The sequence below is a fragment of the Notothenia rossii genome, assembly GCF_949606895.1.
Source record: "Notothenia rossii genome assembly, chromosome: 8".
Lineage (NCBI taxonomy): Eukaryota > Metazoa > Chordata > Actinopteri > Perciformes > Nototheniidae > Notothenia > Notothenia rossii.
The window spans coordinates 41602889-41630629 of NC_136906.1; the positions used below are offsets into that span (position 1 = coordinate 41602889).

General features: G+C 39.8%; 2 protein-coding genes and 1 long non-coding RNA gene across 7 annotated transcripts in view; 1 reads left to right on the plus strand and 2 right to left on the minus strand.

Moving 5' to 3' along the window:
• LOC307017377 (junction plakoglobin-like) overlaps window positions 1-27741 on the plus strand; it is a 708820-nt gene that overhangs the window by 84436 nt on the left and 596643 nt on the right. The window lies entirely within an intron of this gene.
• Window positions 494-6535, minus strand: LOC307016466 (uncharacterized protein). Of its 3 annotated transcripts, XM_079645587.1 has the most exons (16): window positions 6399-6535; window positions 6223-6297; window positions 5659-6040; window positions 5367-5471; window positions 5026-5258; window positions 4768-4946; window positions 4085-4178; window positions 3768-4003; window positions 3436-3550; window positions 2917-3037; window positions 2745-2836; window positions 2195-2312; window positions 1996-2097; window positions 1724-1897; window positions 1082-1258; window positions 494-854 (listed from the first exon to the last, which is right to left on the minus strand). In XM_079645587.1, the coding sequence occupies exons 3-16, from the start codon at window positions 5924-5926 to the stop codon at window positions 652-654; spliced, it is 2217 nt and encodes a 738-aa protein (XP_079501713.1). In that variant the 5' UTR covers window positions 5927-6040; window positions 6223-6297; window positions 6399-6535; the 3' UTR covers window positions 494-651. The 3 variants fall into 3 exon arrangements, with proteins under 3 accessions (XP_079501713.1, XP_079501712.1, XP_079501711.1); XM_079645586.1 differs by having other exon boundaries at window positions 2917-3034; window positions 5026-5471; XM_079645585.1 differs by having other exon boundaries at window positions 5026-5471.
• LOC307017393 overlaps window positions 25843-27741 on the minus strand; it is a 37495-nt gene continuing 35596 nt past the window's right edge. Inside the window, exons 3-4 of one of the 2 annotated variants that reach the window (XR_013802167.1) lie at window positions 27286-27638; window positions 25843-26287 (exon numbers count right to left, since the gene is read on the minus strand). This is a non-coding gene — a long non-coding RNA (uncharacterized lncRNA). The other variant, XR_013802168.1, reaches the window with a different exon arrangement.

A 27741-nucleotide genomic window follows, 5' to 3' on the forward strand; every position in this document is an offset into this window, starting at 1 on the left:
CGATCAAGTCAATATTGAGCAAAATCTCTGAGGAATGCTTCCAGTACCTTGTTTAATCTATGCCATGAAGACTTAATGCAGTTCTGAAAGCAGATGGGGGTCCAACCTATCCTAGCAAGGTGTACCTAATTAAGTGGCTCGTGAGTGTATTACTTAGCTCAATTTTTATTGTTAGTTTGTGTCTGTAGGAGTAAAGTCTAGACACATTCTTTGGATGTAAGCATTGGCTAATTAAACAGATCATGATTAAATGACATGATGATAATAAGGGTGATCACCAAAACCTTATACCAGGGGTGGGGAACCTCCGGCCCTCGAGGTAACTCGGATCTGAAGGTGACTGATAACTGCTAATGGCATTTACTTGAATACCAGACATAGTAAATGCAAAGCAGGATCATATAAAAAAAAGGTAATAAACAAGCCATTCAATCGTAATACTCGTTTTAATACGTTGACATGCATAATAATAATAATAATAAATGGGATTTATATAGCGCTTTACAACACAATAGACTTGTTAAGTCCTGTTCGTTGTCCTGTTTGTTGTCCTCATCACCGTCCTGTTAGTTTTCCTCATCACCGTCCTCATCACCGTCTTGTTCGTTGTCCTCATCACCGTCCTCATCACCGTCTTGTTCGTTGTCCTCATCACCGTTTCTCATCACCGTCCTGTTCGTCGTCCTCATTACCGTCTTCAATGTCTTCCTCCATCATGAGAAAAGACGAGTCCGAGCCAATACAGCTGTAGGTGCTGGTGACTCTGCTCAGTTTCTGCTCCAGAAGATATTGATGGTGTAAAATATAGCAGTGCAGTCCCCTGTATCCCTCTTCTGTTATATCGCTTGGAGAAACTAAAATAAAAAGACAAAATGACAGTCTATGTAAGGCAACTTTTAATTAGCATTGATGTTGGTTCCATATAAGCAATTTGAATGTTTAACTCCGAGGCTGTATATTAGCTAAAAAGATTTGTGATTCAGAAAAAATGCAATCATTACAGATGCTATTCAGTGATAGACATTTGACACTGGGAGGGGGGCAGTGGCAAATGTTATAAATCGGTATTTGTGGAACATACTTTGGTTCCTGATGTCGTCTTTTGTCTGATGAAGGAGGCGGTCCAGTTTGTCCAGTGCCTGCCTCAGATTTTTACAATGCTGGGTCATCTCCTTCACAATGATGACTTTCTCCTCTTCCATACGCCTGACCAGCATAACCTGGTCAAAAAGTCGCCTCTTTGTGCGCAGATTCACCACTATAATGGAAAAAACACAAAATATAACAACCACAATGGTAAGGCTAATAAAACAAATAATATCAGTTTGTATTCAATCTTTTTAAATTAAATTTACCAAAACCTTAACATCTGGTAAAAAAAAAATCAACCTCGCCGCTTGCTGAATTTTTTCAATTCTGTCTATGTTGGCAGAATTACATTCAGTATGTCTTGAGATTCAACATTAGTATGCAGTTCAGGGTGGTCAGGAAGGGTTTTACTGTTTCCATAGATATGCCTGTCCCAGTGAGACTAGACTATTAAGACTTGATAGGGCAACATCATACAGACCTTTCAATATAATTATTTTAAAATGATTTGTTGTGATCATGATGATTTGTGACACCTATGTTGACAGCTCTGTGTTACATTGGTGATTGTATTCTAGTACTTCAACTGAATTTATGGAATATCTAGGGCAAACAAAAACAAGTTGTTTCTTACCATCTCCTTGCGCCTCCCAGGGCAGAATGACATCCTCAGACAGACCGCATGCTGCTTCTGTGTCAATTTTCTCTGAACAGGCATCAATGGTGTTGTACTGCAGTATCCTCTCTCTGAGTTTCTTCTTGAGCTCTGTCAGTCTTCTCCGTTTGCGTTGCCTTGTTTGGTTGCTGTCTGTAAAGTAAAACAAAATACAAATAAACTAATATTAATAATACAAACAACAACAACAAGAAACAAATATTGTTTCTAGATAACGTAATAATAAATACCATTTTGTCGATAGAGGTCGTGTTTCTTTCTTCGGAGGGAATAAATAATTTCATCTATTTCTCTCTGGAGCTCCTCTTGGCTACTCTGGGATCCATGTTTCTCTTGAAAACAGAAACAACAAGGTGTAATCATAAAACATGAAGCCAAATGTTTGGAAATATGGAACCAAATCTATACCACAGTGATCATATAACATACCAGTGGCTGCCCATTGCTTGACCTCCAACACCCACTGCTCCGTGTCCTCCAGGGAGATGTTCAGCTCTTGCTTGAGACTCTCAAGATTGTCCACTTCAGTTTGTGCTCTCTGTGTAGTCTGTTTAGAATGTTTAAAAGGAAAAAGTGAATATGCGTTCCAGTTGGTTGAGAAGGTTGTTTTTTACTGAATTCCTTTATGCACATTAACTGACCAGACAACAACATGAAATGCTAAACACCTTCTCTTCAAGGTTGGCAAGTATCACCTTAGTGTCCCTTTTTTTTCAAGATCAAGCAGGATTAACATTATTATTATTATTATTATTATTATCCAGAAATTCAGATGAATCAACCTATAGTGCTTTATTAAAAACAAACAGAACAGAGACTCTCTTGGCAGAACAGTGTGCCATGGCAGCGCCATCATAATGAAATGACTGCAGAATACATTCAATTCAACAACATGTAGCTAAGGATGGTGTTAAATTACTACAACAAGAAACTCGGATAGTCTTAATATACATTTTGAAATGCAGCATGGACATCTTACTTTGACAAATCTCTTTGAGAGTGTCTTGTGGAGATTCTCCACCTTCCTGTGGTTCCATTGCATAGCCAGCACGGTTATCATATCTGCTCTAGCTGTAAACACAAAAACATGAAAATTCATATGAGCTTTACAATGTGGCACTACTTAAAACTATTTGTTTTCCTCTACCAACCTGATTTGGTCATGTATTTTGTTGTCAGAGCTGCCCTTGAGAGGAAGCTGTTAACCTGTTCCACTTCCTCGCCGACAGTATTTCCAGCACCTTCCTGGCTTCTGCCACCCCACTTCACCTGCTGAGAATCATAAACAATGAGATCTAGCTATTTAGTTCAATATTATAATTTATTGTACTGTACATCTTTAGTTAACATCAGTGTCAGGAGCAATTTCAGAAAGTTAAAATGTTCTGAGATTGAATTATGCTTTGAACTACAATGTCACAACTGCAGTTATTTGAAGCTCTGTTCATTCATTATTTCTACAATGCGGATATATTTACTAAAATAAACATAATGGGTTTTGGAAGCCTATCCTTGTGACAGTCTGTTTTGTAACAATTTTGTCAACATTTGTAACTATTACAATTATTCCACAGGCTTGAATAGAATATACTACATGATATTCTTATGTGCACTACAATTTCTAAAACATTTGAATCTAGTGACACAAATGTTTAACTTGCATACTGTACCTCGCATTTGCCTGTGTGGGCCTTGGCGTGCATTACAGAGAGAAAAGGTTTCATCTCTGTAAGTGGTTGGAGCTCAGGCAACTTTGCTGCCATCTTCTCCAAATAAGGCCAGTACCTGTAATGACAAAATCAATTAGCTTTTCCAGTTGCATGATGGCATAATAGTAAAAAGATAAACCAGGTCCTTAAAATTACCAGTACAATCCTTGTAACCAACATCAGCATTTATCCAAATGAATGCTTTTTTTGCTTTACATCTACTGGATGTGCAATAATTAAATAGATAACACGTTTCCCACAAACACTTCCAATTTTGCAATAGTTATAACTACCTGCAGGCAACATCCATACAAAAGAATGTTGCATTCGCAACTTCAGCCAGCTCCTTCTGCAGGAACATTGGGTATGCATATATTTCACCACGGTAGTGATTTAGGCCTTGTAGCAAGATGCCATGTCTGCACACAGCTATTTGCAGTCCTTCCTCATCCACCTTGGCCCTGGACTTGTGTGAGGTTTCTCTGCAAGCTGTGAATGTTGCCGGTCCACAAACATCACGACCACTTTTCTGAAATAGACACAATCTGTTACATTTAACCCTGTGCTAAGAAAAATAAATAAAGGGTTAGGGGATTGAATAGATTCTTACAATCGTCATCTGGCTCCTGATTTTGTCGACAAAGGCAGACACTTTACTGTCCTGGGCAATGAACAGTCCATCAAATAGAGACGGTTCATCTGTCCTGCGAAATTCGAGAAAGAAATTGTAAGCAACATTATCATACATACATAAGTTTGATTGTGTCCTCTATTTAATGGGGCCAATTTGCTTTTGCCATAACATTTTCATAAATGTGGAAAAGGTCTTTGTGAATTTGATCTGTAATTCTGTGTAAAGTCTTTTGTCACCATTATTTAACATTAGTGAAAAGTTTACTGACTTCTTGTAAAAAGGTAAAAATAAAAGTTCATCCTTTATATTGATGGGCATGGAATAGGGCAGAGGAAGGCATAGAAAAAGGTTCCTGGGCAATTTAATACATTTTTCATGAAGCGATTATATCCAAAACTGGTTCTTAGCTCCAACATATCCAACTAACGTCAACCATTTAACATTTTAAAGTTGAGTTAACTTTACTGGCGTCATATATAATAATGTTTATGAATTGGATTTATATAATTATGTGTAATTTCAAACCAACTATTGTTTTCTGATGTTCTACAAACTTTGGAAAAAGAAATTGCAGAGTTGGGGAAAGTTAAACATTTCAGCAAAGACATTCAGCTTAGTCAATAAAACAACAACTAAAATGAGAATATGATTTCACTGACCCTCTGGACTTCTTGAAGCGATAATGCTTTCTATTGCCATCTACAGCAATAGCCAGCATGTCAGGTGTGCATGCTGGGCATTTAAAGGGCTCCACCAGGCACAGATCTTCTTGTCTGTAATTACAGAAGGCAAACTCCCGAAAGACTCTGTGGAAGGTATCGCTACAGATTCTGCCTGTCTGGAAACAAGAATGGTATTCATTTGGTTAATTCAAAGTTTGGTATTCAAAAATCTTGAAAACCACATTTTATTCTTACCCTTCCTGTGGAAAACGATCGATGTTCAAGCATTTTTATAAATACTTGCTGGGATAATGCTGGGCTGGCCAATTTCATTTGCTCGAATGATGTGAACACATCAAACTTAAAAATAATTTTGCAGCTGTCGGTTGCTGGCCAGTATTTGTATCCCAGCAAGTCACCTATGCTCGGGGACCATTTGGCGGAACAAATTGGACAGCACACAGAAGGCAGACGAACGTTGTATGGACCTGAGAAAAAATATAAATGTGCAATTTGACAGCTATCTATGCAATGTAGGACAAAAGTATAATAGTAATCCTGTATTTCTGCTTGATCGTCTTCTGGTGGCAACAAACCATTGATAGTCACCAACACGGTCTGCTTTCCTGGGATGATGGTGAAATCTTGGCTTGGACCACAGAAGCAGATTTGGGATGGCGGAGGAATTGGAAGCAGACACACTGCAGCAAAGACAATTTCAGAGATTCATATGCATGTTAGGACATGTTAGGACATGTATTCAATACAAATTGAGACATTTTAACTGTTAAAGCAAACTTCCGACATGGTGAAAATGATGCCGCTGTATATGTAGTGCACATTAGGAAACCATGGTAAGGGAATATGTAATACATTATTTGAACCCACCTTGTTCACAGAGTCCATATTGGCCACTTTCGTCCACAACCACTAAGGATGTGGGAGGAATAGGTCTGTAAAACCCATCAAACATGGCTTCCCTGTCATGGAAGACATGTTTACCATGGATAATAGGGTCACATGCCGGACAAAGAAAGGGAGTTCCTGGTGGAACACAGTCCAAGCACCGGACCACAGCATCAGCAGTTTTGCATTGGAGACAGGAACGTGTAGTGACAATCTCTGCAGCCAATTTCAAATTAAGGAGCTCTGGCATTGCAGCTCTGAATGTTTGTTCACGTTTCAACTGTCTTTGGGTCCATGTTGATGCAGTGGGTGTTTCTTCTGATGATGCAGGGACAGTGAGAGAACCCAACAGGTTTCTCAGTGTCTGAAGATGTTGATATAAAATAACAAAATATAAAACAAATCAAGGAATTTAGTTTAATTAAAAAAAGATATTCCATGCATGGCTTTTCACTTTACAATGTATCATGAACAAAGCTATTACATACTACAAACAATTACCTACATTTCAAGTTGAAGGATAATTTAAGAATTCATTGTGCATACCAAGACTTGGGACCTGTAGAGGAATCTTATGTGTCTCCTCGACCTCTGGGGACTCCTGAGAGCTGGAAGGTTTAACTGCATAAAACAAAGTACGATGATATGGGAAACATTATTGAGGACCGACCAACGACATTAAAACTTAATGAAACACTAGAACTAGATTATATTTTACAGACCAGATCGATTCTTAATCCAATGTTGGGCTATAATGTTCCCATCCAGGTCTCTCTTCCTCCAGGAAACATTTGATCCTTGCGTTATTTTCTTTGGTATCTTCTGTATCTTCGGTTTCTTTGGTTTCTTTGGTATCTTAATATATAAATATATAAAAGAGATTATATATTTCCCTTAATTGTTGCACACACATCTTTGTAATGTGTGTGTCTCTTATCATTTGAGTAAATGTTATAATACATTTTTGGATAATGTTGTACTTGCCTTATTTGCCAACTCATCTGCGAGGGCATTCCCTATCTCTAGCCATTCATTCAGTTGCTTGGATGCCATTTTTAAGTGAGGATAAAAAGGGCAACAACAAACAAAGGATGAACTGACATACAGGGAGGGAGAAAAACAAAACAAAAGACAAGAAAACGAGAGGGGTGAAAGAGAGTAGGAAGAGGAATATGGCTCTGAAAAGAACCGTTGATTTTTTTATGATAATAGGCTACTTCATATAATTGAATTGATAGATGACCTGAAAAACACCAAACAGATGAACTCAGATTAGCTGTGCTACCATGTAATTGAATTGTTGCTTCATAAATAAGCATTTGCCAAAATAAAACTATAGGCACCAAAATCAATCAAGTCCCAGGTAAATCAGTAATTACAGGGAAATATATTTCTCTTTTAAACTAGATGTGATGCTTTCACAAAACTTAAGTTGAATTAGCGAATGTTTAAAGTAGTAAAACAACTATGACCTGATGATATTCAAGTGTTGAACTTACCCTAACTATCATGAATGCAACATGTTAGGTGACATTTCGAAGAAAGAAAAAGTGTGTGCATTATAAAAAGCGCCATGTAAATGTCAACTATTATTATTAAAGTGCCATTTCCTTTCGCATTGTTTACGTTCATATCATGTCCTGGTCTCGTTAGCTGAATATACATACTTTTGCCATTGTTATGTGTTATGTCACGTGCTACCAAGGGTTTCGTTTTTAGGCAAGATTTTAGCTCCTTTTGTGCGAAGGAGAAAACTCTCCCTCCAACTTGTTGTAGACGAACCTTCTTATATTGCAATACATATCCGTTAGCGCATATAAGCTAAGCGCTAAGCTAAGCGCTAACCTTTACAGCCATGCTATTGCTAACAACATGCATTCGCCTATACTGCCTATGCCACGGGCCAGCCCTAAAACGTAAAACTGAAATATCGTGGTTAAACATGCTTAGTAGAAAAACGACAGGATTAATTAAAAGCGTAAACAAATCAAATGAAATACAGAAATCAGATTTACCACTTGTAAAGCTCTGACGCTCTTTAACAATCCTTCTTCTTCATCTTCTTCTTCATCTTCATCTTCTTGGCTCGTCGCACTTTTATTGATGCGCAAGGTTAAAGTTCACGGGATTACGATCGTGACAAAAGGTTGTAATAAACTGCTGCTAGAAATGAATAATGGGAAAGCTACGTGGCTATGGGTCGTAATATCGTGATCAACACTGCTTAAACAATCGACCTATTTGGTCGTTTTTTGTAGGAGGACAGGCTGAATGTATCATATGTTCGGGAATTGAAATGAATGCACTAATACATGTAGTTTATCCACTTGAGTTTACAACAACAAAAAGAATCGCTTTGTTTTTATATCACATCCGACCGGAGGAAAATGCAGCACGGCTCTCACGACCGATAATCCTAATCCCACGGGCAAACAATAATATGTACAGTATTAATATTTTACTGTATTATTAGTGTCTAATATTACTGCTATAACAATCACACATTGAGTTGTTAAAATCAGACCGTTCTTTTTTTTTTAAACAGTCTGAATGAAACGGCAGCTCTCAGGTGATCAGGTGTGTGTTTACCAGTGTTGGGACTAACGTGTTACAAACTAACGCACACAACTACCTTTTGCGGTAACTAATAACGTTACTAGTTAACTATTCCCATTCAGTAACGCCGTTATAGTTACTGTGATTTAAATGGGTGCGTTACTGCGTTACATTATGTGATCCAACTGAACCAAATCTCCCTGCGGATTTAATTTACAGGCGAATACAGCGATGTCCTCTCACAGTACCATGGAAAAGTGAAAGTGACCAGAGAGGAGTGATGATTGGTTAACGCGGGGTAACATTTCAGGGTAAGCCAATCAGAGACAGAGTTGGGCGGGTCTTGCCTTGTGGGGAAAATACACAGACACACAAACACTTGCTTAGGCTAACACACACACATACACGGCAACGCCCAGCACCAGCACGCACACTATGGCAGATGCAAGTATCAGCGAGAGCAGCAGCGCATTTGCGACTTGGAGATATAACCACTATTTTCAATTTGTGGGGATAAAGGACGCACAAAATATTACGGTCAAATGTAAACTGTGTGCAGGACAGAAAGTATTGTCCACATCGAATAACAGCAATGCCGATCTCCTGAAGCACCTAACTAATGTATGGGGCTATAAAACTAGTCGCCAAAGACCCCACCGTCTCAACCACCGGCAGTGACCCAGATGGAGCAACACCATCTAAACAGCTAAAAAACGATTTTTTTTAAATCGCCACATGTCACCCAGAGTCAACTAAACAGATTGATTGCTGAAAATAGTTTGTTTGTCTTCAGTGTCAGTCTGACAGTTTATTATTTATCTAATTGTGACTGCCAAAAGAGTGTAGTTCTTGTTTAATTGTTACACTGCCAAAATAGAGTAGTTGTTGTTAATGGTACACTGTGGTGATTGACATTATTCACCTACGGATCTATGGGTTGGGGTATTGTTCTGCACGGACATTTTATTGAACCGGACTTGCTGTTTCCGCCGGTCTTCGCTTCCCAGGCATGAAGTTGTTTAAAATGATTTTCAGATGCTAAATAAAAGTCTAGCTTGTAACTTTGATACCCCGCCTCCGACTCCCATCTCTCGGCACCACAACACTGCCAAAAGAGTGTAGTTGTTTTTATTTCATATTGCACTACTTAGAACTTCATTGTTGAGGCTACAATTAAGATGCCTGCCAGGGACGTGCACAGCTACGGGCTAATGTTGCCCGGGCAACGGCCCATTTGCCATTTTTGTCTGACCTGCCCCTCTGGAGAGAGTGAGAGTTTTTTTTTTTTTTATATATTGTGGCCGAATCAACATGATAAGCCCACAATTAGTATTGCAGCGTCTCGCTGTCATCGGTGACATCTGCCCCCAGTCACGTGACTTTGTTTACAATCTTAAGGCCGCTACACACCAACCTGAGACCAACCCTTTCTCATTTCTCTAACTCCCCTCCTCGACTCCCCTCCTCGACTCCTATCCTCGAGACTTAGTCCCGCCCACAGGAGATGCGAGCGGAGGAGCCGAGGAGGGAAACCAAGGAGAGAGGAGGGGAAGCAGCAGGCGTTTAGAGAAATGAGAACTCCTCTCCTCTTAGTGGTCATTTTAAAGAGACGTCCATTAATGATGGCAGGAGGCACAGCAGCACTCTGTCTGATGGACAGATGTGTCCATGACGACTTATATATTTACTTTGATTCATTCACAGTGCGGTATAATGAGACAATAACAGGCTAGAGATTCGGACACACACACACACATACATATATATATATATATATATATATATATATATATATATGTATTTATTTATATAAATGTATAACAATTTCAGAATCAAAAAGAGCACTCTCATACAGATGTAGCGATTCATTTCAGACAGTTTGAAACGCGAGGGCCGTGATTGGTACGTGATCTGCCCTCGCTCAAGGGAAAACCTCCAACTTGACTTGAGACCGCCCCCGTGATAGATACATGTAATTATAATGAAGCCAGCTGCAATGGATCATTGATCCACCAGGGGGTGCAGTGGGGTTCCACACTGGAGCTCATGTGAAATAAAGTCAGATACAGTACGCTGGATGTACAGCGGAACTTTGTTAAGATCAATATGTCACGCCGTCACGGATATCATACTGTGTGCTAAATAAGAGACATGTAATCATTTACAAAACATCACCATGTTGTTATTTAACCAAATAATGTTGTTTAGTCGCAAAAAACGAACGGGAGGAAATGCAGCCCGGCTCTCGATTTTTAATCCTAATTTAATCATCATCTTCACCGCGATCATTTATGTTTATGTTCGCCGAATTGACATGAAATCACTGACACATATGAATATACTGTATTCAACTTCATTAAAACGTTATTAACGTGCCTAAACTCAGTAATTCACAAAAAATATTTATATTTGAATGAAGCCTCGTCGGCAGATCAGAATCCCAAAGCGTAGCGGAGGGATCCTGATCTGCATGACGGGTGTTATTTTCCCCATAAGGAACAAGTCGCTGCAAATTATCCCGCTTATTACATGGCCACATTCTCAACAAAGTAACGACATGACTCCCAATATTAATTTAAATGCTTTTATGGATTTAGAAAATGTTTTTATTGATTTCAAAAATAGTTGTATGTATTGATTTAAATTGACATGCATCCGCTAAGAAAAATAGTCCGTTGTTACCGTTTTTTAAACAGTGTGAATGAAACGGCAGCTCTCTCCCCCCTCACCCCCTGATCTTTCTTCTCCAGCAGCTAAATTAACTGTAGGTTACTCTGAGTGACCATAGACTGTATGTGACAAGCTTACAGTTAGTGACGTAACAACACCATAAAAGCTGGTGGGTTGAAAGCAATACGGGAGGTAAAAATAACTAGAATAATTGTGATTTATTTATTGTGGCTTTTATGTTTTTAGGAATAAAATGTTATGTAATAAGGCTTATAGTTCATCCTTCTCTAAAAGCCTTCAACAATGACAATATTCATAGTAATTTAATAAATCCTTCCAACACACATTGTAAAAAATAGCCTACTGTAAGTTAAGAAATCATTCCAATATGTACATCTTCTGATGTAACAACAATAACATTATAAATAGTAACATAGCTGAACATGGTATTGCACATTTAGCTTTGAGTGTTACTGACCTGAGATGTTTTTATTACATGAATTAAGGTGACTGAGGCTTTTTAACATACAGGGATGCAAACTCATCAGGTATGAAAAAGGTGACAAGGATCCGAGCCCCCGGCTCCCCCACCGCACGGAATATCGGCTTTAAAATGAGGAATAACAGAGGATTTTAGCAGTCAGAACAACTAAAGCAGCAGTGTTAATAATAACAAAGAGTCACATCTAATAGAAATATATAAAAGCATTTATTTTAATTGTGTAGCAGTCAGTTTATAATTTTGGCAGCACTGTTGAGCATTTTGAAAATGTATTTTCATGCCTCTGTGCAAGGCTTAGTCTTTCTATCTTTATAGCCACATGGTGTAAAGTAACTAAGTTCATAAACTCAACAAGTACTATACTTGGGCACAATTTTGAGATACTTGTACTTTATTTAAGTATTTAAATGTTTTGTTACTTTGTTCTTCTACCCCACTACAGTTCAGAGGTACATGGTGTACTTCTACTCCACTACATGTATTTAATACCTTTAGTTACTTTACAGATGTGGATGAATGATGTGAAATATAATCAAGTGTTAAATCAGACTTTAGTTCCACCTGAAGTAAATCTACAAGCTACCCTGCAGTATACAAAGTCATTCAAACTAGCTGCACCTTTACCAGCTTTGAGAACACTTTCATGATCAATCATTATAAAACATATCATATATGTTATTCTGAAATGGACCAATCTGCACAATGACTACTTTTACTGTCGCTACTTTAACTATATTTTGATGATAATACTTTTTCTACTTTTACTTGAGGAACATTTTGAATGCAAGACTTTTACTGTAACAGAGTATTCCTACACTCTGGTACTATTACTTTTACTCAAGTACAAGATCTGAGTACTTCTACTTTTACTCAAGTACAAGACCTGAGTACTTCTACTTTTACTCAAGTACAAGACCTGAGTACTTCTACTTTTAATCTACAAGATCTGTGTGCTTCTACTTTTATTCAAGTACAAGATCTGAGTTCTTCTACTTTTATTCTAGTACAAGACCTGAGTACTTCTACTTTTACTCAAGTACAAGATCTGAGTTCTTCTACTTTTATTCTACTACAAGATCTAAGTGCTTCTACTTTTACTCGAGTACAATATATATATATACTTATACCACCTCTGTTTATAGCCTATGAAAAAAACTATTAGAAATAGAAGGCTAAAGCTAACGTTAGCAGATAGTGACAATGTATGCTAGCTAGCTAGCTCAACGATTCCTTACATAATATTGCCACAGAAAAACTTTTCAGTTCACATCACGCTCTGCCGCTCCGACAGGGAGCTCTGCTCTGAACACCTGAACGGCCCGTTCTAACAGCTGTTCACCAGCGGTCCAGTCTGTGCCACATTGACTTCCGACGCACAGTTAATATTAACGAACGCACCCGTAGGTAATGTAGCTGCTGACGCTAGACCATCATCTCGGAGCAGCAGAGCCTTATTATACATCCATGAGAGCAGAGCCGACAGGCAGGAAGACTCGAGCACACAGCTCGCACTTCATTATAATATATAAAAAAAGAACACCATGCGTGTCATGATGGCACATAACAGCTTACGGCCGTAGATTACTCCGGATCCCAGACCCCCCCATACCCCAAAAATATTTTTATTGCAGATCTACATGAATCACACAAACGACCTATTTTGGATTAAAAACGGAGAAATTCGCCGAAAGGTGACAAGTTTGCATCAGAGCAAAACTGAAACATAACATCTGAAACGATGTAACAACATAATACACTTTGTGGGGATGCAGCTTGGGATGTGAGGAGTGAGGGACACGGCTTAGAACGGGCGTGTCGCCAGGCAGGACAGGAGAGTGTGCACCAGTCTGCCTTGATCTATGAATTCATGTCCGTGACACTCACTGCTGCCCACAGCTGTTTTGTAGAAGGAAAACCTCCTTCACTTCATGAAAGTGTTTTAACCACACACACCTTTACACACACCTTTACACACACACCTTTACACACACACACACACACACACACACACACACACACACACACACACACACACACACACACACACACACACACACACACACACACACACACACACACACACACACACACACACACACACACACACTCACACACACACACACAATTGACATGAAATCACTGACAAATATGAATATACTGTATTCAACTTCATTAAAACGTTATTAACGTGCCTAAACTCAGTAATCCACAAACAAATATTTATATTATAATGGTATCCTCGTCGGCAGATCAGGATCCCAAAGCGTTGCGGAGGGATCCTGATCTGCATGTCGGGTGTTATTTTCCCCATAACGAACAAGTCGCTACAAATTATCCCGCTTATTACATGGCCACATTCTCAACAAAGTAACGACATGACTCCCAATATTAATTTAAATGCTTTTATGGATTTAGAAAATGTTTTTATTGATTTCAAAAATAGTTGTATGTATTGATTTAAATTGACATGCATCCGCTAAGAAAAATAGTTTGTTGTTACCGTTTTTTAAACAGTGTGAATGACTTTTATGTTCAACTACTAAATTCGTTACTGATAAAAAAGGGCTTCTACTGTACCTAATTACCTTAACACTAGAACCGCCAGAGGTTTTTGTATAGGCCTACCTAAACCCGTCAAATCCCGCTATTAGAACGCAATTTTTAACAACATAGGGTGCTACATAACACACTTTCAGGAAAAGTCACGGACTGGGAGACTTTAATATTTTATTGAAAAAAAGTTACATTGCACACACACAACACACATCACACAAATTAACCCGATTGGCGGTTCTAGCGTTAAATAAACTCACTAATTAATGAAACCAGTTCAATACGCATTATTCTTATTCTTATCATTCTTTACGAGCGAAGAAATAGTCTTAAAATCAGATCTGTTTTTTAAATGAAATCTGACGGCAGGCAGTTAGCTCTGATCACCTATGATAAATGCGCCACACCTAATCTGGCCATTCAGCCACAGAGGTCCCTCTATACAAATCAAACTGTAGACGGTTTGAAAGCACCTATTGTTTTAAATAATGGTCGGAATGTGACCTGTGAGCCTTCTGAATTACCGTGGGACAGCACATTCTAAACTAAAATGTTCAATCAATAAAGTAACATCTTATCTTATCTTAATAATATCTTCATATTAATAATAATAATAAATCATACAGTATGTCTCCGAAAGGGAGCAGGAGGAAGCAAACACAAAAATATACAAAAAATATACTGCATATTAAAACAAACGATTGTAAAGGTAAAAGTATGAACATAACAAATAAAGAAGTGTAATGTAAACATTTACATTATAATTATGATTATTTAATATATAAAGACTATATATGATTGAATTACAAGATTAGATATACTTATAATATTGATGTGTTCAAATGCTCTTCAAAACACAACTGAAAGTCCATGAAACTTGTCTTTCTGTATTTGTGAATGGAGCGCCATCTCCTGGTTAAAACCTGAAATTGAAAATCTGGCAACGCCCTCTTGGAAAATAGTGGGAGGGCTTAACATTCCTCTATACTGGTCTTAGGCAGGTCGTAGGCAGGAAGCTGTAAGCTGGAGTCTGAAATGAAGTTCTACATCTGTAATAACATAACACTATCAGAGACTGGATATATCCCCCCCCCCCTCTCCCCTTTCTGGTCGCTACAATGAGGAAAATAAATTACGGGCCAAAAGTTTTATTTACAAGTATTAAAAGTAAGCAGAGGACACCAAACCAACTGAGACCTGTCTGTCCGCTGCATCTACGCACACACTGTGCCACACACACCTACACCACACACGCACCTACAGCTCCTAAAACAGGCTACAGCCGTTGTGTATTTTATTATGTGAAGCAATAAATGGTTTTAGAAAAATATCGACTCTTTGTTTGTAGATATCTACTAAACCAGCCTTTCCCAAACTCAGGGTCGCGACCCGACCGTTTTGATTGGGTCGCCAGTTAAATGCATTGCTACACACACGCAGCGTCAGAGCTGATGGCTGCGTTGCAAATACTATTTTTTTTATAATTTTTGTATTTTATTTTTTATTTTGAAAATGAAATTATGCAATATAGTATATTATTATAGTATATTGAATGATTTAATTTTTCTAAATACAAATAAACAAAAAATAAAAGATTGTATTTGTATCAGCTCTGACGCGTCCCCCGCGAAAGTTTTCTCGCTGTCTGTTTATTGTCTGTTGATCAATCCTGATCGTACATGATGGCAAAAAATGATACAAAGAGGAGTTTTTAAACGTTGGCTTCACAAAAGCTGTTAGAAATGGAGAGGAGCGGCCTCAGTTTGTTTTATGTGGAGAGGTGCTCAGTAACGAGAGCTTGAAAATGAATAAATTGGACCTGCATCTCCAAACAAAACATCCTCTGCATCGGGACAAATCGAAGGATTTTTTCATCTGCAAAGAAGAGTCTTCCAAGAAGCAGTGTTTTGACGGCGGAAAAGTAAGTCACTCATTTTAATCATTTGTTTTGTGTTTTTGTGAGTTTGTCAGGGTCTGTTGTGAAATTGTTTCGTTAATGCAAAGTTGGATGAAATGCAGACTGAGCCCCGGAGCAGACCGCCAGCTGCGCGCTCTCGCGCGTCCTCTACTCGCTCCCGCGAGTCCACTACATTCTGCAGCGGCACAGAGCGGTGTTTCAAAACAATAACCACAGGAAGATTAGAGGGAAAATGACAGGTAGTATGAGAAGGAAAGCGAGAGAAAGTATCAGCCGCACGGACGTGACTGCTGCAGTGTGATGCACATAGGAATACATATGGGGGTTATTCCATATCTTTATTCAAGAGCGTGGTCTTTAAATTTGAGAGCACTTTATTGATTTCACGTTCAGAATATGTATTTATTTCCCTCAAACCCTGTCTTTCTTCTGTGCGCGCTTGGGTCTTTTGTGCAACAACCCTGTCAAAATCCCTCTGTGGGGATTCCCCACAGTATTGAGTATGTAGTCGCTTTGGATAAAAGCGTCTAACAACTAACATGTAATGTAATGCGCTATAAATGCGGTTGCCAGGTCCACATTGGGTATACAACGTACGCCGGCTGGTATTGAAAATCACCCAATAACCCAGCAATGTTAATGATAATATCTTCTCTGTTATTTTCAGGCATTCAAAGTGAACAGAGGGGCACTGAGGGCATCCTATCAAGTCAGCCTCCACAAAAAAAAAGTTAATCAGTTGCCAAGTGTTGGAGTTCCTTTGTCTCTCAGAGTGTTTTAAAACAGCTCTGTTCATTTAAAAGTGTTTAAAAAATGTGTATACATAGTTTTTGATCTAGTGACAAACTTAATGTTGCACTTCTGATAATTTAAATGTGGTTTCACCTGTGATGTACTGAATACACTTGACTGCACTTCAGTTAGTGTTTTGTCCCTTTCTGTTTACAACATGTTTGTTCTTTGTTCATTTAAAATAGTTTAAAATGGTGTGTACATAGTTTTTGAGCTAGCAACAAACTTAATAATGCACTTTTGATAATTGTATAATTGAAATGTGTACTGTATATACTTGACTGCACGTCCCATGTTTCGTCTTTCTGCTTTGATCCTTATTTTTTTCTGGGCAAGTTCAAAGGGTGCACTTTTATGATTAAATAAATATTTTCATTTACACTTTAAATCCATGGTGTGTTGCATTCTTTGTTTATAACTGTAGATATTATGGAAAATCATGACATTTTTTGAGCTTGGGTCCCTTAGGACCACAACATTTCTGTTTTGGGTCTCATGCTGAAAAAGTTTGGGAACCCCTGTACTAAACTAAAGCAAATAAAGAGAGTGGGCCTGTTATACTGAGTGATATATATTTTACACACTGCTCTGCTTTCTGCACGGACCTCATAGCTGTTCTCACTGTAAACATTGCGTCGCGATGAAAGCATCCAGGGGATGCATGCAGAGCTGTGATTGGCTGAGATAAGTCCGGCCATGCGTCACGACTCTTTGAAACATCTCTGTTCCCGGAAATGCATCCACGAAGGAGCCGTGGAGGACCGTGGAGGACCCATCAGTGTATCCTCGGTTATAGCTCCTCCAGAGAGCCTCTTCGATGCTCGATCCTCGGTCCTCGAAGTGCATTTAGAGAAATTTGATGTCCTTTAACATGGCGCGCTGAAATTCATTTCCGGGTCACTACCGGAGGACCGAGGAGTCCAGGAGTCGAGGAGGGGGATTTGATGAAATGAGAAAGGGCCCAAAGAACGCTTTTCTTGATCACCCTCTCACGGGAGAACACTTCACTCTCCTGCTTCATTGTAGGATTTCTGCCATGTCTCTACCACTTTAGTTTGACCATCTCTGTTATTAAGTTATGGAATACTAAATAAATAAGTAATTAGATACCTTACCGTTACTGCGCTGATAAAGAATGATAAGAATAAGAATAATGCGTAATCCGCAAAACAAAAAATGTGCCTGAATAACGAATTTAGCGGCCTTTTTCCAGTTTAGAGCAATAGCCCCTCCAAATGTCTGTGCAAGTCACTGATGCCTGCTTTATTGTTATTGCACAGATTACAGGTACTGAGACAACGAAATGCAGTGTAGCTTCTAACGGTGCAACAAGCAGTAAAGTGAAAAGTAATGTACACAATCTACAGAATAAAATATAGAATTAATTGAATTATGAATAAACAGTGAGGGGTATGAACAGTCCCGGCTCCAGCTCAGTACAGAGGGGGGGGCAGCTGAAAACCGAGGGGGGGCGGTGAGTCACAGCATCATGTGACATGTCACCGCCGGTGACATGTCACATGATGCTGCATAGAATGAGAAAACATAACGGAGCAACATCAAAACAGACTCCACAGATCAGAGGCGCTGATCTAACATATCCAACAACGGATGATCAATAACCACATTGCTAACAAACAGTAGCAACAATACAAATGATAAAATAACCAGCTCTTACCTTCAGTAGAGTTGCAGTCTCCTCTTTCCTGACGAGTGGAACCTCCTCAGCAGCATCTCCTTCCACTCATCTTTGAATTTCCTACTGAGGTCATTCTCAAAGGCCAGCTGGATGAGATGGGCTTTGCGTCGATGCAACATGCTGCGTCTGTGCTCACTAAATACATTCTTCAACGTGGAGAACGAGTTTTCACATGTAGCAGTTGATGCCCCGAATGTTAGTGCGTGTTTGAATGCTGTCATTACCGCTGGCATGGCACTTAATACCCTGGACTCCTTTGCAACAAGGTGACTCAAAGTCAATCTCTCTACTCCCTGGCCTGTGCACCGGCTTTTCAAAAACTCTCGCGCAACTGTGAACTGTGCCTCAACCATGTCTGTGTTTGTTAAATCCAGTAGTGGTTTCACTTTCTCAGCCTCCAGGAAAATCACACTGGCGGGGTCCAAAGCGTCCAAAGCTGACATATATTTCCCGTTACGCTCGCTGAAACGTGCAGCCATTTCACTCAGAATAGAGTCGATGATGCCAAAAAACAGCCGCTTGCACTCTTGTTGAATGTCCACTTCGCGCTGCCCAAGGCTTTCACTCACCACGTAGTCTTGTAGCGTCCTGGTGGCCTGCCGCTGCCGTTTTGGAGGAGCAGGCGCGCCGGCGCCCTCACCTGCATCCCCGCTGTCAGCCCACAGTTTCTGAAATTCCGCATCTGATCGTAGATCCTCTATGCAAGAAGAGGCACTTTGAATGAGCCGGACTGCAGTGATTAGATCTGTTTCTTCGGCTTGCAGCATCCGATTGGCTGGGTCCATCAGCCCCAATACTTTGTGCATCACACCGGTGAGAAATGTGAAGCTCCGTTCTGTAATGGCCTTGTGAAGTCCAACAGATTCAATTTTCACATCAGCACTTGCTCCCATGGTTCCGATCTCTTTCAGGAAGTCCACCAGTGCAGTGTGTGACTTCAGCACCACAGACACCGTGTCAAGGTGTCCGGTCCATCTCTGCTCTAACAGCCTTTTAAGCTTCTCTCCTTTGTACTGTGCGGCTACAGTGGGCTTTTTCATACATTTATAAAGGGAATTGCACACTTCAAAAAAATCCCCAACTGCACTCTCTGAGGAAATAGCATGCACGATCACCAAATGCAATGGGTGGTTGAAACAATGGATGTAAGGCACTTCTCTGTTTAACTTATTTTGAATAAGCTTCTGCATGCCTCCCCCTCGTCCCGACATGACGCTGGCTCCGTCATAACACTGACTAAGAATTTTGTTTGCGTCAAGGCCAGCATTTGACAGTTCATCAAGCACAACATTAGTGAGTGACTGGGCATCACATTTGTCCGTTGTCTGCATTGATAACAGCCTCTCTTGCATTTTGTAGTCCTTGTCCATATAACGCACAACTATAGATACATTTTCACTGCCTGTCGGGTCTTTAGTTCCATCCACCTTGAGTGTAAACCATGACTCCCCGACATCTTTAACAATTTGCTCTGTTACGATCGTGCTCATCAGTTCAATGATGTGATTTTGAATATCATGTGATGTGTAAGTTGCGTTTTTTGGAATTGTACTGAAAGCCTTTGCAAGCTCTTGGTTTTGCCTCAGCGTGTAATCAAACAGTGAGAGAAACAGTCCGCTTCCCAGTTCATCTCTGCTATTGACTGAATCCACTTCACCCCTCAGTGGCAGTTCGTTTGAGACAAGAAATTCAATTATGTCAACAATTGCAGACACATACAGGCGGTTTCGCGCAAGCTGATGAGAGTTAACCATGGTTGAAATTTCACTGCCTGTGTTGCATCGCATTTCCTTCTCTTTCCAGCTAACATTGCATGCTTGATGCTCTTTGCTGTTACTGTGCCTGCTAAATCCCTTTGCCTTATCATTAGCATGCTTCCAATTAGTATACCCAGTTCTTGTGAAAACGGAGTCACTCCCTCCAAATTTCCTGCAGGGAAAACAAAAGGCTGCATCTTCTTGCTGCGAATATTCAAGCCAGTCTCTCTCGTTGTACCAATTAGCCGAAAATGACCGTTTACAGTCATTATTATGTTGTTGCTTCTTTGGAAACTGCCTGAGATGAACCTGAGCTGGCTTGTCAACTCCGAGGTCCTCTGGTAAACCATGCTGTGAGTGCGACGGCGGGCTCTCCGGTCCCAGTGAACCCGGCTCACTCTCCTCACTGCGAGGCTGAACCCGCGGCTCCTCCCTCGGCAGGTGTTCCTCGTGCTCTCCGGTGCTCCTGCTGCTGCTGCTGCCAGGCGGCGGGGATGCCGCCGACGGTGTGGTTCTTTCTGGCTTTTTCAGCCATTTGCGAATATCCATTCTGTCCATAGACTGTATAAAATATTCTGAATGTCCGCTTGAATTAAAATAGCTGCTACGTTGCTTCGTTTGTTTTTGTTTTATGGCGGGATGACGCACTGACCGTCAGTGACCGTCAATTTACGTCTCATGACGTAAACTGCGTAAATTGCAAAGCTGTTTTTTTATTTACCCATGCTGTTCATTTTGGTTTGTCAGTGGAGTTTTCTGTTGTTTTTAACACATCATAAACTGTTGTAATAAAACTAAAAACAATAAAAAATAAATAAAAAAAATACTATTTTGATTGAGGGGGCGGACAGTCCGCGTGAGGGGGCGACGCCCCCTCACGCCCCCTCTTGACGCCGGGACTGGGTATGAATACACTAGATATACACGGCAGCCTGTGAGCAGTATTAACAGTGTGTATGAATATGCTAAGATATATAAAGTATGAAAACGGTAAGCAGTGCAAGTATAGTATAACATATATGGATATTCATTTCATGATAAACATTGTGGAACAATGATGAAAAATGTGAATGGAAGTGGCGACGTAAAACAAATGTTTCATCAGCAGCACGGGGTACAAACCACCAATGAGCGCTCAGCTCGAGATACCAGCGAGTCGAGAGAGTGAATTATATCTGCATTTTCTCTTTTGAGAAGCCCCCACGCCCCATGTTGCAAACTCTTTGCTTAAAACTAATTGGCCATCGGAATGTGTGGAGTAAGTCTCCCAAGGGGGATGGTCACATTCCACAGCTCCCCCCCCCCCCTCCTGTGATCTCCCAACCCCCAGTCTGTAGGTTTGTGTTCACATATTTCAGTGTTAATTTTGGCAGCTGTTTTTGCTTTAGTCTTAGTCTGTAGATGAAAATGGTTATTAGTTTTAGTCACATTTTAGTCATTCCTATCCTTCGTAGTTTTAGTCTAGTTTTAGTCGACGAAAACTCAAAACGTTTAAGTCAACTTTTAGTCGATGAAAAATTACATTTTAGTCAACTTTTAGTCTAAGTGTGTCTCTATACTCTCTGAGCGCTCCGTCCCCGGCAGATCTCTGTGTCCGCTGCAGAATGTCTGTTAGGCCCCGCCCCCCGCACACAGAGAGACACAGGGAGATCGCTCTTCTGGAGTGAAGAGAGCGGAAATAATGATATTGCAAGTTAGAAACATAAGATTCATTTTGACAGACAACATGGACACTTGGGGCGAAATATGCTGCATTTTGAATGTCCGATAGTCCACCATTAACACCTTAGTCCCATCTCATCTCGTCAACGAAAACTAAATATACATTTCGTCATAGTTTTCGTTATCAAGAATCTATTTTTAGCTCGTCATCGTCTCGTCTTAGTCATGTAAAAAAGGTTGTTGACGAACATTTTTCATCATAGTTTTCGTTGACGAAATTAACACTGGCATATTTAAACTGTCGCACTTTCTGTTGTTTCTATCGCGCATTGCCGGTATGAAAGGGTCTTTGCCGGAAATATCAAACATTTAATAAAAGTGAAAAACAATGAACAAGACTTAACGTATTAATAATAATTAATTATATTTATTCCGTTTGGATGTAGGATTTTTGACTTTGTTTAGAGCGGTGATCTTCTCTGCAGCGGAGAGCTAAGCGCTGTCAGACCAGACCTAACCCTGAAAAGTATTATCATCTGAAATTAATCATTATGTTATTCATATTAAATACATATTGTATTTTTACAACTTGTATTTAGAAATACTCCGTTGTAATTATTGATGCATAAATGTGTTCATCCATTCAATGTGGCATCTGCTATAATGGGGTTAATGTATGATATTACTTAACAATACAATACATTATAATATATGATAAGATAATTATATTTTAGTTTTATTCATTTCTTATTTCATAGTTTCTCATTATTATTATTTTTATTTTTATCAGATCTTATTTTTGATTTTATTAATCTGTGAATCTGTGCTATCCTGTTTTTCACTCTTACCCTGTTGCTGTTTGAACTTCTGAATTTCCCCACGGGATTAATAAAGGTCCATCTTATCTTATCTTAATGTATAAATTGATTTACTTCAATCTAATGTACTGTGTAAAAACACCCCAACAATATTACAAAAAATATACTGCATAAAGCAAACTATATACTTTATTTGATCTAAAATATTGATGTTTTTTCATTATAGTAGCCTGTGAAAACCATAACAAATAAGTGATTAAATGCTACAGTATTTAGCAAACACAACTGCAGAGCTGCAAACATTGCAAACAGACTAAGTTCTACAAAACCCAGCTGTCTTTGTGTATTTGTGAATGAAGGGCCATCTCATGGTTAAATCCTGTAATTGAACAAATGGGAAATTTGGCAACGCCCTCTAGCAATTTGGCAACACACCCAGCCACTGGGATCCGCTGGGCTTTTGACTGGGACACACCCATGTGAGTCCTATCTGGAGCGCTACATCTGTACGTCACATTTATCTGGATCCTCTGTCTCGAGCCAGTGAACTAACGGGCCTTCTAGAGTACCCTGGAACCGAGGGAAACTCCGAAAGATTACGCCCATTGGCTACAAATCAATATATGATTGGTTGATCAAATGTACGCTCTCATTCAGTGTAATGTCATGGGCATTCTATCAAGGATATAGAATACCTTGGTTGAAGGATATTCTACCCAGAGACCCAGAAAAATATCTGATTGTTTGCATTTTGTACACAAAACCATTCAAATGCGTAGTGCATGGACCGAGAAAGACAAACAAATCAACCTAACACTGTAATATTAGAGATCAACAACACAGATACTATTCTCATGTATTCATTTTATTTACATTTTATTTATATAATTAAATCAATGTTTTGTTTGTTTTATCTGAGTGTTCCAGGGTATTCTCTGAATACCTAGAAGGCACTGACGGTTCACCACTGGTTTAATCATCTCTTTAAATTATCCATAGAGCCAGAAAGACAACAGAAGCACAAAATTACTCAGATGATCCGGCGGTCCAGTGAACATGTGATCTTGTGTATTCTATAAACCCTGCCTACGGTATAATCAGCTCCGTCAAGTCAATGAATGGAGAGGGAAAATAATTTTTAGCACATTTTACAACTTCAGGACATAATGATTTACACAAGGGCTATTCAAGTGTTTGTCCTGTGAAGTTCATTAAGCAAAAAATAAAAATGTATACACTAATTTACATCCGTCTCTTTGCCAATGTAAGTAAATGGGAAGAGTATTTGTAGGCCCAATGAAGTCACGTGATTGACACAGAAGTTGTAGTACCACCATATGAGCCACAAATTCTTTTTGAATTAATGGCCGCCTAACTTCCTGTATGCTTGCTACCGCCCCTTAGTTCTGTGTGGAAACTAGTCGCAATGCCATCTATCCACCAGCACGAGCAGTGATTACGGTTAACTATCATTACATTTTCAATGACTTTCTATCTACTGAAATCAGCTGTTCTCATCATATTTAAAGGTGACCTATCATGCAAAATGCACTTTTGTACATCTTTTATACATGAATATGTGTCCCCTGTGTTCCAGGGGACACCAATTTTCAGAAAACACAACCCTCTCTATTTTCCTCCATACCCAAATTTCTTAAAAAGGGGCTGCAACGGATCTGATACAGACGGATCCAGATTTGAACACTTCTATGACGTCACAGAAGTGGCGCTATACGCCTATTGGGCCAACTCCACCAATCAGGAGGAGACAGCCACGGACATTGCCGTTCGAAAGCGCTGGAGACGCTGTAGTACATATGCCAGGCCTGTAGATGGTGCTGTTCTCACAGAATCAGCCCATGCAAAGTCAGTGTTCAATTGAGCGAAATGAGGAATGGCTAAAATGCATGATCTGTTTGGTATTTTGAAAAATAAAAAGTATAAATATGCCTTATATAGGTATGGTCCTACACTATATTATTCACATATAGCATGATAGGTCCACTTTAAGGTGTAAGGAGAGTGCTTCCTGTCATCATCATATCAGGAGCAGTAAAAGGACAGTCCACATACAGACAAACAACAGCATACAACTGAAAGGCGTATGTTTAAATGTCATATTTTTGGAAGCAATACATCAGAATTGACAAAACCTTCATATCCAGAGGCAGCTGAAGAAGCGCTCCAAGTACTCTGAATTGAGAGATTAATTTCTTGGCACAGCCAGCATCCTATGTCAGTGAAATGGTTTTCTTTGCTGCGAGAGCCAGGCATCTCGTAGATTTATTTTTCACGGACAGTTACACATTTTTAATAACATTACTACCAGGCCTCAAATCTTGTAGGTCAAACCCCTTGAGAAAGTATATGGATCTGGCTACAAAATAATAGGGATGGGTATCGTTAAGGTTTTAACGGTACTACTACTTTTATCGATACAGCTTATCGGTCCGGTCTTTTAACGGTACTCTTATCGGTTCTTTTGGAGAAAAAAACAAGGTAAATTAACTAAACAAATTGTGAACAAAACTAACATTGCTTTTTATTTAAATTAAATAAATAATATTTCACATTAAAAAAAACGACAATGTTTAAACAAATCGTATTATATAATCTGATGACAGAACTGTAAACAGAATAGCTGAAACTGTAACTAAATAAATAACTCAGTTACTGTACCTCTAATCATTAACCCATGTTTGTATAATTGAGTTAACTCCGTGTGTTGCTGCTAGCATACATAACACCTGACGTGGAAACGTTACTCGTGGATGGGGCTACAGAGCTACTAGAAAGACAGTCGAACCCGGTGCATTCCTCCGTCTGAATCTGGTGCACTTTTGCTAAATGTTTAGACAAATTGCTCGTGTTACCGCCCTTACATGCTAAACTCTTATTGCACTTTTGGTAACGAGCATTGTCCACATCGAGACGGGTAAAGTTTAACCACACCTCGGAGTGCGTTCTCTCCGCCATCTCCTCCGTGTGTGTGTTGCTGCATGTAGCAGCCGCGTGTGTGTAAGCTGCCTCGCCCCCTCGCACACAGGCGGGGGAGAGAGATCGAAAATACAAAAAATAAGCATGGACGCGTTTTGCAGTCTTTTTGCGTATTAGAAACAGAGTTGGCGACACTAAAACTGCAATATGTTTGTGTAGCAATAATACTGTAGGCCTACATATGACATATATTTTTTAGATGTCTCCAGTACCGATAAAAAGACCGATAACGTTGGGGCTTAACGGTACCGCGGTCTTTAATAATTCAGCCCCGGGGCCCGTTTAATACCGGGGCTCGGTACCCATCCCTAGTGGTGACACTCATTTTAATGAAGACAAATGTGTGTATCTTGAAATTCATTTATTTGACAGAGCTGGAAACTGATTGACTTACATATGTGTTTGTGTTTACCTGCACAGTCATCACAGATGAGCCAAATAGAGTAGAGGATGAAGAAAATGGAAAGGAGAAAGGGACACACAAGAAGGAGATACAACAGACAAGAACGACAATGGGGACAACAATGAACAGGAACACCAGAACAGACAAGAGTCAATGGGTAACATGACCGATTTAGGGACTGCAGACACAGGGCCAAGGCAAGTGAGACTTCACTGCTTTCCATCCAGCATGTTTGGCCAGCAAAAGAGATCATTCCGACCGCAAACAGCAAGTGATGAGTGAAGCTGCAAGAGATGAGGGAAGCAGCAAGGGATGAGGGAAGCAGCAGGTGATGAGGGAAATCTTCCTGGGGGACCCCAGAGGAGGTGAGTTCCCCCCAAAATAGCACTTTATCTCTGCTTATGTAACTCCGGTGTAGTGTCCCCTCGGGAACAGATCACTCAGAGCTGGTGATTACTTTCCTGCATTTCAATGGACAGCATATAAAAAGGACACGTGAGCTGCATTGCTTAATGCTATCTCTTTTACAAAATAAGTGTCCAGTCAACTACAAAACATCAGTGATCGTTTAGTGGCAGTATATTTTTCACAAGCAATGTGAAACATTAAACGAATACAAACTGGTGTACAAAACTCACATACCTGCGTTGATCTACTGGAGTGTCTCTACTCTTTCTTCTCTAAATCTCTTGTCCAACATCAGGGATTGCAAACATTTCAGAAACAGCTAGAGGTAGGAGATAAACAACTTGTTCGCTGGGCATGTCAAAAACCTCCCTGCTTTGATCAAGACTTTAGGGAGCCTTTCAGCCCCTCTAGCAAAGGGACTGGAAAGCAAGCTTTGAAAATTCAGTACCATCTACATGCTTGTCATGTTCCAGACACTGCTCTCAACCACTCAGGGCCTGCACAAATACCTGCAGAATCTTATACCATCATCAGTGAAATAATGCCCTTGACTGAAAGAGAGAACAAGCTAACGTATACCATGCAGGTCTAACAATAATTTGTTGCTTATAGTGGAGAGTGGGGTAAGATGAGCCAATTTTTACTTTTGTGGAGCCATCTGGGCGTAAATTGACTAATTTACTTTTTCAAGTTTAAACCTGAGCATAAGTATAAAAATATATATCATCCTTTCCTCCGCCACTCCCTGATTTGGTGTATGCACTGTTGTGACACCTGTTTCTTCAACATTATAAATCATGTTTGGAGAGAATTCATGCCTGTAAAACAAACCTCAGCTGACCTACTGGATCATGTTATTTCATACTCACCCTACCTGGTAAACCCTTCTCTCTCCAGCTGTGTGGTACAGGAATGTTGTTTCTGTCTGTAATTCAAAGCCAGTTCACAGCATTTCTCTGGAGTAAGGCCATGGAACTGGTCAGCAGTTGTCTGATCTGGTCTGAAGCCCCTTCTCTCTCCTGTGTGAAGACCCTCTTTCCTCTGCTGTTCCTCTGTACCTCCTGTTTTCACTTCCCTTCCTCCTTCCTCTTTATGTCTCTACGCAGGGTTGACCTGTCCATATTTTTGTCTTTTGCCACTGCTCTGATGGATTCTCTAGCCTCTCCATCAGTGGCTCTCTCCGTCTCCTCAGTCTTTCTCTTGGACTTCCTTGGCATGATGGCTTTTCTACAATGTTTAAAACATAAAAAACAAATCAGTGATGTAAAACTACACTAGACTAAACTTAACTCCAGTGCCTCATGGGACCACTGCCTCTAGTGGGAAAGTG

Excerpts from the sequence above, each read along its gene's own strand:
- LOC307016466 (XM_079645585.1), bottom strand. The coding sequence starts at position 5,926 with ATGCCAGAGCTCCTTAATTTGAAATTGGCTGCAGAGATTGTCACTACA. Across the intron at positions 3,551-3,767 it reads TGTATGGATGTTGCCTGCAG|GTACTGGCCTTATTTGGAGA; the intron begins GTAGTTATAACT and ends TTGTCATTACAG. Across the intron at positions 1,259-1,723 it reads CTGGGAGGCGCAAGGAGATG|TGGTGAATCTGCGCACAAAG; the intron begins GTAAGAAACAAC and ends TTTCCATTATAG.